Source organism: Myotis yumanensis, unplaced genomic scaffold (assembly GCF_028538775.1).
Source record: "Myotis yumanensis isolate MYYU_CA2020_CCGP unplaced genomic scaffold, mMyoYum1.0.hap1 SCAF_1, whole genome shotgun sequence".
NCBI lineage: Eukaryota > Metazoa > Chordata > Mammalia > Chiroptera > Vespertilionidae > Myotis > Myotis yumanensis.
Window position 1 is genome coordinate 231,468,974 of NW_027223752.1, and position 19,119 is coordinate 231,488,092.

Genomic DNA, 19,119 nt, shown 5'->3' on the forward strand with positions numbered 1-19,119 from the left:
GGGGCTCTGGGGAACACCAGGAAATAGGAAATGCACGTGGCTGTGCAGCAGAGGTCTTATTGTAGGAATGAGGCTCCTACAGAGTTGTTTTCTTAGTTCCTGCCCTTTTATTTGTTTTCTTCAGTTTTTTTGGAACTTACATCTGGTCCAAAGGTGTAACTTTGTAGGGCAGTTACCCCAAATACTGTTTTGAAGACAGGAGCTTTGTGAATAGTGCTCAATGTTTTAATACATTTTATTTTTTTAAAGATGTTTAAAATATTGTGTGGTAAAAAAAGTGCACGGCTGAATGCAATTCTGAGAACATGAGAAGCTCGAGAAGGCATACGAAAGCCATCCTACATGTTACACCTGATGCTAGTTTTAACTGAGTCTTTGGCTCTAGCTCAGGGCGGGCGGGTAGGCGGGTACAGAACCCAAGTGCGCAGTTTCTGCCTTGGTCTGAGTCTCAGAAAGCAGAGACTGTCTAGAAGAGGGCTGGCCCAGCAGAGATTTGACTGTCCTTTCTTGAGAGTCAGGAATGTTAGTCCTCTTTGGCTTCCACCTCCTTTAGATAGTTAAAGAAGAGTTGCATCATAAACTCAGCAAACTCTCCAGAAGTCACCTATGTTCTCTTTAAACAGAGAGAAATCTTTGTAATCACTTTAGAACTCTAGTTTCAATGAGATCAAGCTGCAGTTTCCACAACCAAAAATTAAGGGCTAAAACCTTTCTCCCAACCTTGTCTGTCAACTTCAGAGGCGACCATGGTGCAGAGTTGTCACTATCTCCACTCAACTGAGTGTGTTCCCTTCATTTTACTTGTCTGCTGCTCCCACAAGGAATAACTTGCTTCCTGGCATATCCTCATTTGCTTCAAGGACCACAGCATGTGCATTTTCATGTGCCTAATGGGATATGGGAGAAAGAAATTGCACAGCCTCCAAAAAACTTTTGTCCTTACTGAACAGTATTATATTGACCATTTTGGGATCTAAAAGTTAGTCATCCATCAAACTCTAAATACAAAGTATTTCCTGTATTTTTCTGTTGGAAACTGTGGGATACAACAGAATTTGTGTCCCTGGTCTCAAAGACTTTATGATCTAGTAGAGACAAGATAGAGGACAACTATCTCTATATATAAAAGCCTAAGCGACCGAACAACTGGTCGACCAGTCTCTATGACGCGCACTGACCACCAGGGGGCAGCGCGCTCCCACAGCAGTAGCGCCACTCAGCTGACCAACACATGCCAGACGCAGGGCTCACAGCTGGCCGCCACAGCTTGGAGACCGCAGTGGAGCGGCAGCGAGCCTACCGAGCAGCGGCCATGGCAGGCACAGCTGGGCCGGGATGAGCAGGAGCGGCAGGCGGTGTTGGACTGTGGTTTTCGGCCCGATCCCCACAGGCTATGCCGAGGGATCCCAACGGTGCAGGAATCTGTGTACCGGGCCTCTAGTAAAGAGATAAAAATCGACAGTGTTCATACAGTTACCTGTGTGTATGCTCCAGTTCTTTCTGCCCCCTTCTCTGCTTGACCAAGACTTTGGTCTATGCCATGTCCTCCAGGAAACCTTCACTGATATTCCACATCTGGGTTATGTGCCCTTCCTTTGCCCCCAGAGCAGCCTGTCTCAAAGTGCTAATCACCTGTGTGCCCATTGTTTGTTACCCTGAGGCCTCTTGGGAGCCCTGACTTTCATCTCTAAATCTAGAATCTAGACTGTGGCTGGCACACACACACACACACACAAGGTGTTCATACAATGTTTGAATGAATGCATGATCAAGGTCTAATAGATGTGACATTGACAATTAAAGAACAGGATAGGTCCCACTTGTGTCCTTCAGATAATAAATGCAAAATATTAAAAAGCGTGAAGTGAGCCAGTAGCATGAAAAGAATGCAGATGATTAAGGAGGACATGAGGATATGGAGGGGTGTGTGAAGTGTTGGCTTGGCTTGGGGTGAAGGGGTCAGGCCTGGAATAAAAGGTGGTCATAAAAGACAGTGATGCTGGATTAAGGAAGATTTCGAAAGGCTAACAGAGGCTGCTGTTGTCAGCAGAAGCCAACCGTGGCTGATTCAGCAGAAGGGTGTAATAAAAGGGAGGCATGAGGGCCGGAGAAAAAAGCTTCCAGAAACAATGCCCTAGTCCTGCCCATGACTGATCTGATGAGCAAACTGCTCCTCTGCCCATGTCACAGAGTAGCAGGGAATTACACAGGCAGGTTACACCACTGTCAATCTCCTGGTTTTGATATTGTGCTGTGGTTATGTATTTGTAGGAAAACCAAGTGACGAGCAAACAGAACCTCGCTGTACTTTCTTTCCAATTTTCTGTGAAGCAATACTTTTTTTTAAGTAAAAAGCTAAGAAAAAAAGGAAAAATAGCAAACAAAAACATCTCAACTTCCCTGGCACCCACAGTCCCCTCCAGGAACCACCTCTCTCTCTGCTTCTTTACAGCCAAACTTATTTGAAGCATTTTCTCTAGCTTATGTTCTCCATATCTACCTTTTCCTGCATCATTATTCCATTCATGAATCTGAAACGGGGTAGTAACAGCAAGAAGGGAAAGGAGAGGGTGCAGAGACACAATGTGCGATTTCGAAGACCTTGGATGGGCAGGTCCTGGTGACATAAGAAGAGGAAGAGGAGTTTGAACCAAGATCATGGAAGAAAATGGCGGCAGCTCTTCTTCATTTTGCTCAAAAGAAATGAGCAGCCCTCAGTCCACCAACCTTTCCTGAAAGGTCCCTCGGGGATATCAGGATAAACCATTTTCATCAGCTGAAAATTTTAGTGCATTAATTTACTCATCAAATATTTGTAGGTGCCCATTATGTTATAGGCACTGTTCTAGGTTCTGGGGACACACGAGTGGACAGAATCTCTTCCCTCATATAACTTACTTTTGAAGGAGGATGGGATGACAGACAGTAAAGTAAGTCAATTAAATAGACAGTATGTCAATGGTGATGAGTGCTGTGAAGAAAAATAAAGTAGGAAATAGGGAAAGGGCTTGAGTGGAAACAAAAGTGATTTAAATGGAGTGTCAAGTAAGGCCTCACTGAAAGGTAACATTTGAGCAAAGACCTGAAGGAAGCAAAGGGGTGAGTTTGACAGAAATCTGGGAGCATCACTTCTGGCAGAGCAAACAGCAAGCGCACAGGCCCTGTGGCAGGAGCCTTCCTGGCTTTTTAAAGACACAACAAGGAGGCAAGTGTGAAAGGAACAGAGAATTGTAGGACAGGAAATGACTGGTTGGAAGTGAAGAGACCAGATCCCTTCTCAGACACTGTAAATTAGAAAAGCAGAGGAGTGACATGAGTAGCCTCCATTTTTACAAGATTTGGTGAAGATGGAAAAGACCTTTGAAATTGCTCTTGCCAAGATAAGTAATCTCCACTTTGCAGAATCCACTGGACTCTCCTCAGTCCTTATTCTTGCTCACTGGCCTTTCAACAGCATTTTAGCTTGTTGACCACTCTTGTCCTCTAACAAGTATCTTTATCTCCTGCCTCCGAGGCCACACCTTTCCAGTCTCTTTTCCTCTGGCCTTCGTCAAGATTAGGTATGTGGTGCTCATATCATCCAATGGCCCTCATATCATCCAAGCATAAATACCCTACTTGCCAATCTTATCATCCCCCTAATTCCATTCCAGCTATATGCTTTTGCTTGCAAAATTGGTATCATTAGCCAGGATGACTCACCCAAGCTCCAGACCCATACATCCAGCTGCCTAGTGCCCATTTCCACTTGGGTGTTTCAAAGTCCTTCAAACTCAACTCGTGTACAATGGAACCATTTTTGCTCTGCTGCCTCTTTCCTTAATCCCCACCAGGGCTGTTTCTGCTTCTGTGTCCTCCATCTCAGTTAAAAGCAAGACATCTGCCCTGGACAATATGGCTCAGTTGGTTGGGGTGTCCTCCATACACCAAAGGGTTGCAGGTTCAATTCCCAGTCAGGGCACATACCCAGGTGTCTGTTTACCTGGTCATGGTGCATGCAGGAGGCAACTGATCAATGTTTCTCTCTCACATCAATGTTTTTCTCTCTCCCTCTCTATTCCCTCTCTCTAAAATCAATTAAAAAAAACCACACAAACAGCCCTCGCTGGTTTGGCTCAGTGAATAGAGTGTCGGCCTATGGACTGAAGGGTCCCAGGTTCATTTCTGGTCAAGGGCACATGCCCGGGTTGTGGGTTCAGTCCACAATAGGGGTTGTGCAGGAGGCAACTGGTCAATGATTCTCTCTCATCATTGATGTTTCGATCTCTCTCTCCCCTCTCTCTTCCTCTCTGAAATCAATAAAAATATACTAAACAAACAAACATAAAAATTTTTTTTAAAGCAGGACATTCACTTTGTTGCTCAAGCTAGATATTTAGGCGTCACCTTTATTTTTATTTTTTTAAAAATATATTTTATTGATTTTTTACAGAGAGGAAGGGAGAGGGGATAGAGTGTTAAAAACATCGATGAGAGAGAAATATCAATCAGCTGCCTCTTGCACACCTCCTATGGGGATGTGCCCGCAACCAAGGTACATGCCCTTGGCCGGAATCGAACCTGGGACCTTTCAGTCCACAGGCCGACGCTCTATCCACTGAGCCAAACGGGTTAGGGCTAGGCGTCACCTTTAAATCTTCACTTTCCCTCACTCTTCAATGCAGCCCATCACCAAGTCATCTTGCTTCCACCTCTAACAGCATGGGAATTCTCTGCCTCTCTCCCTTGCTTCAGCCACCATGTAGTACAAGCTCTCCCCAGTGTACAACAACAATCCTAGACTGGAGGGTGAGCCCCAGGAACGGAGGAGGAGGGAAGGAATGAGATCAGACGCAGGTGACTTTACAGGTTTGGGACAGGAACAGAATGGCTTCTCTACTCCTCATTAAACAGAATGGAGGCCCTGTGATCTGAGATCAAAAGACTCTGTGGTCCGATGAATATGGGAAATGCTTCTTAATGCAGCTCCCTAGGTGTTAGCACATTACAAGTCCAGAAAAATCCAGGGGCGGGGGGGGGGGGGAGGGGGGGGTCGCGGAGAGAGAAACTGGTGATTTTCTTTGGCCTGAACAAATGAGTTTATGTGGTGAAGGATTCATATGTTTCCTCTCTGCATTCATTTCTAAGCTCTCCCTTACCCTCCACCCACCACCCCGAGAGAACATTTTCTCCTCACACAACATTGGAAAGCTCTGAGATAGGAGAGAGGTGCATTAAACCTTCATGGAGTTTCACCAGTGGAGGCATACATCTAAATTTAAATACATGTGGGATTAGAGTATCGTGATCAGATATTTAGTAAAATCTCCTGAAATTGAAAATGTATTCCAATATCATTTATTTTGTGCACTAGTTAATGCCAAACTGATATTGAAAAGTGAGTTAGCATTCTTATCTGAACATTTGATTTATTATAAAGGTAGTATTGCAGAGCTGTGTTATTGCAGTCTTTTTTTAATAAATGAAGCTGGTTGCGCTGGATATCCATGAGGGAGAAAGGGAGTTTCAACCCTTACCTCACATCAAACACAAAACTCATTTCCAAGTCAGTGTGTAGGACAGTGATGGCGAACCTATGACACGCATGTCAGAGGTGACACGCGAACTCATTTTTTTGGTTGATTTTTCTTTGTTAAATGGCATTTAAATATATAAAATAAATATAAAAAATATAAGTCTTTGTTTTACTATGGTTGCAAATATCAAAAAACTTCTATATGTGACACGGCACCAGAGTAAAGTTAGGGTTTTTCAAAATGCTGTCACACTGAGCTCAAAAGGTTCGCCATCACTGGTGTAGGAGATAACACAGGAGATGATTTTGGTGAACCCGAGGTAGGCCAAGCTGTCTTAAATAGGGAACCAAAAACTACCACAAGATAAAAAAAAAAAGATTGATAAATCCAATTCCATTGCAATGAAGAACTTCTGTTCAAGAAAAAGACATCAAGAATAAAAGAGCAAACTAGAGCTTGGGAGAAGATATTTGCAGTCCATGGAATCAGCAAAGGATTTGTATCGAGAACAAATAAATGCCATAAATGAGTTGCAGACAGACACTGTCATAGTAAACTGGGTTCGAGCGCCAGACTGCTCACCTCAGAGCCACCTGACGCTGTGACTTTGGGCACATTATTCAATGCTTCCCTGCCTCCTTCCTCCGTGTACCCACCGCTAAGGGCTGTTGTGAGAATTGATCAGTACAGATGACCACTTTGGGTAGAGTGTTTATACATCGACAGGGTCCAACCAAGGCTAGTAATTCTTCTGTGCCCCCTGCATTTCCAAAGGTGAATGCTTGATGCAGAGAAGTTAGATACTGTCCTCATCAGAGTGACTGTCGCAGATGTACCTGCCATCGCATTTCCTAGTGCAGAGACCACGCGTGCGAGTGTGAGGTGCCTCCCCACTAAATAGGACCTACCCTCCCATAGTAACTGGGAGGCATTCTTGCCTAACTGACCTGCAAGGATCATGGCTGTACTCTCCTTCACCCAACAATATCGACACCTTTCTATTCCCCTTACATAAAAATCAAAGCATCACGCAGGCATGGTTCAGTGGTTGAGCCTCAACCTAATGAACCAGGAGGTCACTGTTCGATTCCTGGTCAGGGCATATGCTCTAGTTGCAGTCTCGATTCCCAGTGTGGGGTGTGCAAGAGGCAGCCGATAGATGATTCTCTCATCATGGATGTTTCTAATTCTCTCCCTCTCCCTTCCTCTCTGAAATCAATAGAAATATATTTAAAAAGTAAAAATAAATAAAAAATTATCATTGTGCAATCTGCTGCTTCTAGCGGGGTTATATCGGGACAGTTTTCTGAGAGAATTGCTGGAGAATACAAAATCCCTAACCTCTTAGGCTTCACCTGTGAGTCACTGTTCTCTCCAGGTGGCAGAGGCTCAAGTTCCAGGCACCCCATCCTGCCAGGGAAGCACTGCAAGGTGAGTCAGTCCAAGTTCTGCCCTGTTTCAACCCGATTTCATTGGCATCACTGGTGTAACAGAGGCGCTTGTAAAGCCAGCGCATCTCTGGGGCTGCTCTAGTTAACCCTCCTTCACCTCTGGGGAAGTGGAGGCCTCTGGGTAGGAAGCGATCATTAATCACTAGACTCACATGTCTCAGGGCACAGTTGTGGCCCACATGTGTAAGATTTCCCTGGGGTGCTTCTAGAGACGGGGCGCTCCAGGTTTCACCCCCGACTCTTTGACTCAGAATCTCGAAGAGGGTGAGTTGAAAGTTTGTATTTTTCAAAAGCTAACCGGCTGATTCTGAAATGTGAGAACTGTAGAAATGTGTTTCTGAGTCCCACAGAATCTAGTTCCAGAGTTAGAAAACCAATGCCCAACAATTGCAGCGGGATGCAGTTTGTGGAAGTGGAGGCCAGTTGAATCTATGTAGGGACTGAATTTGAGGAAGAGGAGATTTGTGAAGTTCGAGAAAGAATGCCTGAAGCATCGTGAGCATGCAACACCTGTAGTCGTGATTTTCCTAGAGTTAAGGCAATATTTTGACCTGCCTTTGACAAGTGAAATACACAAGAAATAGATTTGTTTCATTTTTATCAATTCTACCAGTGAATATAAATGTAATGCTACACTTCTGTACCTTGAGCAGTCTAAGATCCCCGTACTCTTCTTATCTGCACGGAGTGTAGCCATTAACCTATTGATTCTGCTAATTCTGCACTTGCATCAGGACCCCTCAGGTCGGACGTCTTCCTAAGTTAATGAATGAATGAGTCTGCAGTGGCCACTCTTGGTGCCATTGACTCACCACTACGGTTGGGTGGTCTAGAACTCCTAACCTCGAGTTTTAGAATGGCCCCAGGGTCCTGTAAAAGTGCACTTTCTGATTCAATGGCTCTGGAGTAGGGCCTGAGATTCTGCCTTTCTAACCAGCTCTCTGGTGATGCTGATGATGCTGGCCCGTGAACCAGTGAGCAGCAGTCTCACTTAAGAAGCACCGTCTCATTTCTGACCTCCAGAGGGGATTTTCTGAGGCTCCGTGGTCCCTGGGTACCTCTGAGTCAGGCTGCTGGCCCAGGCAGGTGGACTTTGCTCCCAGCAGCTCCTGATGTGAGTGCCATGTTGGCTGCCAGTGAATCATAACAGTCCTCTCCCTTCCATACTGTCTCACGTCTCTACCTGACTCAGGTCTCAACTGTGAGTCTTTCTAACTAGGTAGTTCTTGTCTTAGCTTTCAAGCCCACTTGAACTTTCTGTTCCTCAGGTCTTTTAAAATTTGTTTTCATTGATTTTTAGAGAGAGAGGAAGGGAGAGGGATAGAGAGGTAGAAACATTGATGAGAGAGAAACACCATTGACCGGCTGACTCCTGCATGTCCCCTATTGGGGATTGGCCTGAAAACAGGGCATGGGTCCTGACCAGGAATTGAACCAATGACTTCTTGGTTCATGGGTCGATGCTCAACCACTGAACCAAATTGGCCAGATGATACTTCTGGTCTTAATCTCCTTTTTTGGCAAGAGTCTCACCTAGGGTGACTGGCCTCCCCCTCCCAGCTCTCCTGTCATCCAGCCTTAAGGGAATCTAGTCCTGCTTACTTACAAGAACCGAATCTAAAGGTCTTTATACTCGAAGGTCTGGCCACATGCCTTTTAAAGCGTTTCCTTGCATTCTCAGGCCTCCATGAGCTAAGAGTAAAGATGAATAGTCTTCTCTTATTCTCACCACTATCAGGTCTGGGACCCTCCTTCAATAATCCCCTGACCTTGATCTTCTTGGGGAATAATCTTCCTTGTAATGTGAATGAAGGTCATGAGTGAGCGATAGCACTCACTCCCTTGTTCAGCAGTTTGTTCTCTTTATACCTCCAGCCGCAAACTGTTCTGAGTAGTGGAGGTTTCAGATAAACTCCTTCCTCTAATAAATATTGCTGACTTAAAAAAGGAAGTATTGCCGAACCGGTTTGGCTCAGTGGATAGAGCGTCGGCCTGCGGACTCAAGGGTCCCAGGTTCGATTCCGGTCAGGGGCATGTACCTGGGTTGCGGGCACTTCCCTACTGGGGGCTGTGCAGGAGGCAGCTGATCGATCTCTCTCATCGATGTTTCTAACTCTCTATCCTTCTCCCTTCTTCTCTGTGGAAATTCAATAAAATATATTTAAAAAAAAAAAAAAAGGAAGTATCGCCCTAGCCAGTTTGGCTCAGAGGATAGAGCATTGACCTGAGGATTGAAAGGTCCCACGTTTAATTCCAGTCAAGGGCACATGCCCAGCTTTCGGGCTCGATCCCCAGTGAGGGGCGTGCAGGAGGCAGCTGATCAATGATTCTCTCTCATCATTGATGTTTCTATCTCTCTCTCCATCTCCCTTCCTCTCTGAAATCAATAAAAATATATTTTTTTTAAAAGAGAAAAAAAAGGAAGTATCATTAGGTGTCAATGTGTCAAATATATGCCTTCTACAATTTTTCCTATTGCAAAACCATTTCTTTTTTAAAAAACTACTTTAATTGCAATTTGGCCTTGGAAATTTGGGTTAGTGAAATTTAAATTTGGGTTAGTGAAACTTAACCTTGCAGGCCCTGAATATTTTCTGTGGCACCACCCACAAATTCGAGTACATCAGCAGTTTCCAAATGCCACGTCTAAACTTTCAACTAGAGAACTCAGAGAAAACACACACACACAACACACACACACACACAGAGGAATCTATTATCCTCTCTCCTCCCCGTCCCCAGTAGATTCTTATTTAGTTTTTTAAAGCTCAGGTTTAGAAACTATTGAGATGTTTCCTGTGTAATCATCCATCCATCCATCTGCTTTCCTTACTCCAGAAAAGATTTAAGGTATCAATCATTTAAGAAAGTAAATTAAAATATCCATATTGGGTTAATATTTATTTGCTTTCTCATAGTTTTGTGTTTTCCAAATTTTCTTGGTTTGTATTATTATAATGATAATAACTTTTAAAGAGTGAACCTTTCCAGATTAAAAAAAAAAAATTGATCCCATCAGGGTTGTCCCGTTTCTTTTTATATTTGATAAGTTATCAGTTAACCAAGCATTTTATTGTTGTGCCCCTAGAGGACTAAAAAGAAAACCTTTTGTGGCTGTGACTTTACAGAAGACTGGAAGATAGAAGACCTCTAACATTCTAGCAGTTTCTATCTTCTGGGGTCCTGCAATACCGCCCTGAGAAATGACAGCCATAATAATTAGCCAGTAATTTTATATAAAATGTAAAAGGGCTTTTCCTATTTGATTAAAATTTGGAATTGCATATTAGAATCAGACTGATTCTGAGTTGGAAGAACCATTCAAGGTCTCTTGTCCAGCCAATGGTCACAGCCCAGGACACAATGCAATGAGAGCCAGTGGACTGCTTCCCCCTAGTGGTGAAAAGTGATCACACCGCTTCAGTTTTTAAAAAGTCATTCAATCTCAGAATCCTAGTTTCTAAACATCAGAAATTTATGTCTCACAGTTCTAGGGCTTGGAAGTCTGAGTTCCAAGTGTCAGCAGGGCTGGTTTCTTCTGAGGCCTGCCTCCTTGGCTTGCAGACGGCCTGGGTCTTCACAAGGTCTGTCCTCTGAGTAGATGTAGGTCCTAGTGCAGTGATGGCGAACCTTTTGAGCTCGGCGTGTCAGCATTTTAAAAAACCCTAACTTAACGCTGGTGCTGTGTCACATATAGAAATTTTTTGATATTTGCAACCATAGTAAAACAAAGATTTATATTTTTGATATTTTATATATTTAAATGCCATTTAACAAAGAAAAATCAACCAAAAAAATGAGTTCATGTGTCACCTCTGACACGAATGTCATAGGTTCGCCATCACTGTCCTAGTGGCTGACCTCAGAGCCAGCTGCACTGACTAATGACCCCCAGACCATGACCTTGAAAGGACACACCTGAGAAAATGATGAATATTCTATTGAGATCCTCCCCTGAGACGTACCCTAGTGTCCCCGCCTTTGGAATTGGATGGAAGCCCTCAAGGCAAGCTCTCTCTCTCCCTCTCTCCCCCTCTTCCCCCTTTTTCTCTATAAAATCAATTTTTAAAATAAGATTAAAAAACATTTTAGAGTGAAAAGCAAAATGAGAGATCATCTTATTCAAGCTGGTTATTTTACAAGGGAGAAAACTAGGTTTCTAATTCTTTAACTCAATAGATAGTGATCAGAATAACTACTCAGGTTTTTGTGAGGATGAAATGAGAGGATTCATGTGGAGAATTCAGCACAAAGCCTGGCATGTGACCTGTTGGCTCACTGGTGCCTTGCAGTTGAGCAAGGGAGAGCATAAACCCTAATTTATTTGGCAATAATTTCATGTGGGTCATGGTAACATAGGTTTCTTATGAAGCCCTACTCCTGCTTTAATAAGCACAACTAAAAGAAAAATGGGGAGTGATAATCTATCAATGATATGATACTTCTAAGGGACATATGAAAAGTAATCATCATTATCATGCTGTAATCCATGTCATTAACTAATCTTTATAATGAACATTTGGACTTTATATGGACAGGGATAAAGCACTATGAGCCTAGTAGACACCTTGGTGAGCGTAAGGAAGAGACTCCCTCTCTGGGTGGGAGCATCCCTGAGCGTTCAGGCCATGACAAGCCAGGGGAACATGGACTTGATTTGAGCAGATACCCCTTGGGCGGGTGCAACTTGCATGGCCATCTGCAGAAGCCCTGGAAGGAGTTTCTCGAGTCTTTCAGGAAAAGCAAGCATGGGGTAGAGGGAGAATGGTGGTCTTGATATTATGCAGATGGGGGTTGAACCCTTCCTCCATTCTTTATTAGTAACTAGAGGCCCGGTGCATGAAAATTCATGCACTGGAGGTGGGGGTGGGGGGTCCCTCAGCCCGGCCTTCCCCCTCTCACAGTCCGGGAGCCCTCAGGGGCGGGACGTGACCCGGGGATCAGGGGAAGGCGACACCCCCATCACACCTCTGCCACTGCCACTGCCGGCAGCGTAAGCCTCAGCTGGCCCTGGTTACCTGCGCCTCAGGCTGGGTGGGCAGCCACCATCTGAGGCTTGCCTATGCCTCGGCCGGCTCTGCTTGCCTGAGTCTCAGTCAGTGGGGCGTGCAAGAGAACCCGATGCCCCTGGTGGGGCTGAGGGGACTGGGTGCTGCCATCTTGTGGCTGTAGGCGCCACCATCTTGTGGCTGTGGGTGCCACCATCTTGTGAGGGCGTGGTGGTCAATTAGCATATTCCCTCTATTATATAGGATGTGTCTTGAGCAAGCTACTTAAGTTCTCTGGAGTCTGTAAAATAAAGATAGTATTATGTATCTTGAGTAACTGTTGTCAGACAAGGAAGGAAGTATGTAAAGTACACTAGGTGGTCGTTAGCATGTAGTCTAGATTTCTCAATCTCCGAATGAGGAAACGGTGACCCCGAAAGGGCTGGGCGGCACCTAAGGCATAGGACCATGTTATGTTCCCCTATGGACCTGCAGCTAGTGTCAAGGCCGCTTGAAGCACTAGGCAGGAAGTGAGTTCTGTGAGTTTCTTCCAGGTGTGGGGGGAATATAACCATCTCAATGGGCTCCGAGTGTGAGATTTTACTTTCATACCAATTATATACTATTTCTTACCAATTACAGACTATTCTGTGATTTAACTTTTAAATTTTTAATTAAGTCTGGAGACTTAAATTTTAAAACGGAATTTATTTCATATTTGACTATATCATATTAGTAGCAGGAAACTTCTTAAGTGCAATTCGAGGGGAGATTAATAGTCTGAATCACCTTAATTACTTTGTAAGAGGAAATGGAGAGGAGCCCAGGACGCGCCCCCACCCCCCCTACCCCCCCATGCCTGGGAGCAGGGCTCCTGGGCTGCTGAGGCAGGTGGGTGACTCTGCAGCAGAGCCTGGGCGTGGACCAGCAGACAGGTGAGCTGGAGCGAGCGAGGACTTGCTGGCCACTCAGGTGTCTATGGCCAGCAGGATCCAAGATGAGGACAAGCCTTCAGGCAGTGACTGGACTCGGACCAGTTGAAAGAACGTTTCATGAATTATTCCAGCCTCAGACAGCGCTGGGGAGGCTGGCAGGGCAAGTGGCAGTCAGGGGGCCAGGAGCCCAGTGAACCTAGCCAGTGCACCCCCCAGAGCCAGCAGGAGGCCAGGAGTACGTGTGTGGGTGCCTCCCTCTTCCATCACCTAAGAGCCACCTTCAGGAGAAGGCGAGTGATGGAATAGCTGCTGTATCCCAGGGAGGCTTAGCATTCCCTGGAGAGATCGTATGAATGACCAGGTCATTAGCTACAGTCAAACTAAAGGAACTACACTTTCTCTCCACACTTGGGTGACCATGCGAGTGAACTGTGTTGACCTGATTAGCTCTGGCGACTTTGCAGCTGGCCCTGATGGGTCGTGGTTTAAAACTCTTAAGGTGCTACAGACACTTCTGAAACTCTTTCGAAAGCTGTGAACTCTCTCGCCAGAAATACACACACTTGAACAAAAGCCTGCCCTTCGGCTCCTTGGAACACCTCCATCCGATCAAGGTTACCATCTTGATAAGGTAATTCTGCTATTGGGAGCAAAAGCAAATTCACTGTCCCTTCGTGACAGTCTGCACATGCCTGAGGTCACCATCAGGGTGAGAGTTTGGCTGGGCTAAGGGTTTAGTGGCTCCATCACACACTTTCTCAGCACGTCATCCCAGCCGCTCAGAGAAGGAAATCTCTGGAGGGCAGGGATTTTTTTCTGTTCGCTCATTCCTCTACTCCCAGCACCTAGATCAGTTCCAATACTTGTTGAATGAATAAATGTGCCCAGATCCTCAGATGTTATTCATATAACCCAGGGGTCGGCAAACTCAGTAAACAGAGCCAAATATCAACAGTACAACGATTGAAATTTCTTTTGAGAGCCAAATTTTCTAAACTTAAACTATATAGGTAGGTACAATGTTATTAACTTAATTAGGGTACTCCTAAGCTGGCCTTTGCTAAAAACGTCCTCAATCTGATTGAGGTAAGTTCGCTGAGGTCGACCCCTTCCAACTCTCCCATCCACACTAGTCTTGTGTACTTGTTTCGTCTATCTCCTTTCGTTCATCCTCTCTATATGTCCAAACCATCTCAACATACCTTTCTCAATCCTCGACACTACATCTTCTTTAACTCAACAGCATTCCCTAAAATTAACTAAATAAACTTTACTTAAAGTTTTAAGTCTTAGTTAAACTATAGGTACGTTGAATAAAACTTGATATCATACTTAATAATGATATTATTTATTGATAAAATTAAATTCCTTACAATATCCATAAAATTAAATCATGACAATGACTGACAAACACTAATGTGAACAATGGCCTTGCATCTCCTTGGAAAGTTTGGGTAAGTCAGGTTTGTATGTTGTTGTTTTTAACTTTAGGCACGATTCCAGGTTCTCATCAATAAGACGACCTCTCAATTTAGTCTTCATAAGGTTCATGCTTGAAAATGATTGTTCGCATAAATATGTAGACCCGAATAAGGAAAGAACAGCAAACGCTAGTTTTTTCAGTTGATTATATGAGTCAGGAATACTATTCCAGGTGTTAAAAATCAACATATCTTCCTTCTCCAGGTCTTTCAAAGCAGACCACTTGTGCTGTGAAATAAGTTCACATTTGTTTTTCTCCAATATTTCTATATCAACACAAAGACGTTCAAATTTTGAGCTCCATAGTTCTTTATTTTTTAAATCCAGCAATTGCATTTCAAAGTTGCCAATGTCAATATTAAAGGGAGAAAAATTTAATTCTGTTACAGTAGCATTGAGAGGTTTTTTAACAAAGGCTAAGGTCGCTTTGCTGTTTCTGAGTTCCTGAAACCTGTTGAGAAAAGCTTCCCTCATATTTAAAAGTGTTGTTTTGAAATAGCAAATGTCAATATCAGAATTATTTTCTTGGCGATGTTTCAACAGGCTTGGAAAGTGAATCAAAGTTTCTCTTTCAAAATCTTGAGCAAAAAGAGATAATTTGTTTTCAAATGAAATAACTTCTTCTAACATCGAAAAAACTGTGTTTCCTTTCCCCTGTAGTTTACGATTAAGCTGATTTAGGTGAGATGTAACGTCTACCATGAAATAAAATTTTTGGATCCACTGATCTTTCGTTAGTTCTGGATAGTGAACACCCTTCTCAAGGAGAAATGCTTTAATTTCTGTTAATAAGGAAGCGAAATGTTTTAAAACGTTTCCTCTTGATAACCAATGTACCTTGTTATGCAGTAGAAGATCTGCATACTCACTCTCCATTTCAACTAAAAATTCTTTAAATTGGTGATGATTAAGAGCTTTAGCTATAATGGACTTGATAATCTTAATCACCAATTCCATAACTTTGCAAATTTCTTCTGGAAATGTCTGCACACAAAGCGCTTCTTGATGAATGATGCAATGGTAAGTAAGTATCTCGTGATTAATTTTTTCTTTCAAAATAGCAACAAACCCGTTTCTTACGCCCGTCATACTTTTCGACCCGTCTGTTGAAATTGAGACAATTTTATCGAGTGGAATATGATGTTTTTCAATGCACTCAATTACAGCATTTGCTATATCCTCTCCACGTGTTTGACCTCTGAGTGGCAATAATCCCAGAAGTTCTTCTTTAGGACCTGTAGGTGAAATAAATCGTACAAAAAGTGAAACTTGCGCTGTATCATTTATGTCACAAGACTCGTCAACTGCTATTGATAAAGCTGAAACCAATTTAAGATCTTCGACTTGCTGATTGGTTATATGTGAAGACATTTGGACTGTTCTATCTTTCACTGTTTTAGCAGACAATGGTAACTCTGTAATTTTTTTTAGAATATCTGCTTTGTTCTTAAAATCCCGAAATAGCTCTTTGGATGCATTTATAAAACAACTTTTTATGTATTCGCCGTCTGTATATGGTTTTCCTCTCTTAGCAATCTCTTGACTAACCACAAAACTTGCAATATTAACATTGTTGGAAGATTGCATCCAGTAATTAAATACAGAACTTGATTTTTCTTGACTCTTCTGAAGTTCCTCAACTGCTTTCTTCCTTGCATCACCAACAGGATATTTAGTACTAAATGACACGTGTTTAGTTGTAAAGTGTCTCTCCAAATTTGATTTCTTGTTATGTGCCAATTTTTCCTGACAAATAAGACAGGTCGGAAGACCATTTAAGTTTTGAATAAACGCGAAAGTCTCAGTCCATTCAACTTTAAATTCACGGTTTTCATCTTCCGTTTTTCTTTGCTTCTTCTTTGTAGCCATGTCAAACAGGGCACCTAAAAAAATGTTTCATTTTATAATAATAAAGCCACCAACACAAAATAATTACAATTCTTAAATTGATGACAAAAATACCTGTAAGATTTGCAGCTGGTTGGAAAAATACTGGTAACTTTATGCTTCGAGTAGGTACTTTTGTCACCCGCTCGCGATTTGCGGACGCCACTGCTGGCTGACTGGCTCACTCAACTCGTGCATGAATTGCGCACGCCTCCCCCACGCAGCGTATCCCGAGGCCCGCCTGTGCTGCGTCTCCCGTCGCCCACCCGACTGACCGTCGCCCCGCCCGACTGACCGACACCCCCCACTTCTTCTAACGCCACTTCTTCAAAATAGAGTTGCCCAGGCCGAAAAACAACTGCACATGGGCCACGAAGTTTCAATCGCACTGTACGTGCACGCCGCACATGGTATTTTGTGGAAGAGCCACACTCAAGGGGCCAAAGAGCCACATGTGGCTCGCGAGCCGCGGTTTGCCGACCACTGCTCTACACGATGACTTACTATGTGGTGAAAATTAAGACACTCTACTACTGTAGAAATGGCTAAGAACAAAAAATGGAAGATTCTATATTTCTATATTTTCCCCGGGTAACGAAGATGTAAAGCTACTTCTGCCTGATAATGTGTAGCAAGTAAAGTAACAAATGAAACAAGCCTCATTTGGTTTACAGTGGGGCCTTGACTTAGGAGTTTATTTTGTTCCTTGACGGAGCTTGTAACTCAAATTACTCGTATGTCAAATCAATTTTCACTATTACAATGAATTGAAATGCCATTAATCCGTTCCGGACACCCAAAAAACACCACAATTGTTTTGTTAAATGTTTTTAAATAAGAAAAATGTATTTAAAAATAACGAATATTGTATAAAAACACAATACTGAACAATAGAATGTAGTGCAATAAACTTGTTTTATTAAGTTTAATGTACAGCATTTACCTTGGAGATCAAACGACTTAAAGATGCTGATGGAGTTGGAGGAGAAAGGCTGAACTGAATAACTGAATCTTATTTGCTGATTTTTGCCCTTTTCGCCACGCTTTCATCACTTTCATCTACAGGAGTTTTCGATAAAAACCTGTCCAATGAGATCTGTTTCATCCTCCCTTTCAGAATATTTCTGAAATGAGTTAGGCAAGTGTCATTAAATAGCTCCATCGAACGCCCAGTTGCAATTTTTTCTGGGTGTTTCTTTTGAATAAAGTCTGAAAGTTTCTCCCACATTCCCAACATTTCCTTTATCTCACTTATAGAGATAACCTCCTCCTCCTCCTCCTCCTCCTCCTCCTCCTCCTCCTCCTCCTCCTCCTCCGTGTCATCTATTTCCTGCAAAACCTCCGTGTGCTGCTGCGTCTGTAGCTCCTTTAGCTCCTGCGTTGTCAGTTCCTCGGAGTGCTCCTCGATGAGCTCGTTGATGTCACCTTCTTTTATATCCGCGCAAGCTGCCTCATCATATGTGACAACGGAGTGAATGCCGATCCTCTTTTTAAAATTTTCGAACCAGCCCCGACTGGCTTTAAACGGCTCGCCCGATGCCTCGTCCACTGAAGTGCCTGGGGTCTGCTGCAGCAAATCAGCGTAAATAGCTCGTGCCTTCTCGCAGATTACAGCCTTCGTCACAGTATCTCCTGCGAGCTGCTTCTCCGTTAACCACACCATTAGCAGCTTCTCCATATTTTCATGGATAGATGTCCGCTGTTTAGAAATTATTTTAACGCCCTTGGCTGGAGTTATAGCCTGTATCGACTCCTTCTGCTTCAGTATGGTGCAGATCGTAGAAGTGCTACGCTCGTACTGCTTCGCCAAGTCGATTACACGCACACCTTGGTCATGTTTTTCGATAATTTCTTTCTTTAATTCAATGCACATCATCCGCTTCTTCTTCTCAGCACTGTCCTTCACACTTACTTTCTTCAGATCCATGGTTGAAAAAACGAAGTTTTGCAAAATAACTGCAAGCACAAATGCGAGCACAACACTGATGCTTCAACTAAGAGCTAACTGCTTAAAGTGAACGAGTGAGACACGTGATGCTGGGCTGATGTTGTGGCATTCACTGTGACCTTCGCTGCGCCAACTAGCGGTGGGGTATCTGAAGCTGGCTTGTAACCCGAATTTTAGCTCGCAACTCAAAGCAAAAAATCGGCCAAGAGACGGCTCGTATCTCGAAAAACTCGTTAATCGGGACACTCGTAAGTCAAGGCCCCACTATATATAGTTTAGATAAACAGGAATTAACAAGAATACTGACATTTTAATGTCAAGTAAGCATACTAAAGCTACCAAAGAAACAGCTGATAAATGCTATAATTTATTCTAAAGATAGTTTTGCAATGTAATATATCTATCACTTATTAAACATGAAAGAACATCTGAAGTCTTGAGAACAGCAACAAAATAAGGAACACCAGAAGCATAAAAAATGTGTACCAACATTACCTTTCTTTCGAAAGAGTGCATTTAGGTAATTTTCTGCTTGGCATTCAATCTTTTCAGTGTTGGACTGGCCCTGAGATGATAGTTCCTCTGTTGGTGTTGACTGTGAAGAATCAAGAGATGGTATACAATCCTAAAATTATATATATATAAAAAAACACCAACATTAAAAAAATCACTTTTTAACTGTGGGATTCCATTATAAATGGCAAAAAATTAACTCTCTAAATGCTCATTTGTTCTATCTTTTAAAAATATCAAATTATATAGAAATTATTAAATTTGAAACAGGAGTCAGGAAAAAAGAAATTTAGCTCTGACAGAGGGCCAACTTAGCCTTATTTTTTAGCAAAACTATAATCAAAAAAGAGGGAAGAGCAGATAAGATATATTGCTGAATAATTTCACTATATAACAGGC

At 43.0% G+C, this 19,119-nt stretch overlaps 1 protein-coding gene across 3 annotated transcripts in view; it reads right to left on the reverse strand.

The window, feature by feature from the left end:
• Positions 1–219: 219 nt before the first annotated feature.
• The window catches only part of LOC138997308 (ligand-dependent nuclear receptor corepressor-like protein), a 43,625-nt gene continuing 24,725 nt past the window's right edge, over positions 220–19,119 (reverse strand). The window contains exons 4-5 of one of the 3 annotated variants that reach the window (XM_070398913.1): positions 18,703–18,832; positions 220–1,437 (exon numbers count right to left, since the gene is read on the reverse strand). In XM_070398913.1, coding sequence (XP_070255014.1) covers positions 1,217–1,437; positions 18,703–18,832 — 351 coding nt within the window. In that variant the 3' untranslated portion in view covers positions 220–1,216. Of the gene's footprint in view, positions 1,438–14,222; positions 15,608–18,062; positions 18,175–18,702; positions 18,833–19,119 lie in introns of those variants that run through there. The other 2 variants (XM_070398909.1, XM_070398918.1) reach the window with 2 other exon arrangements.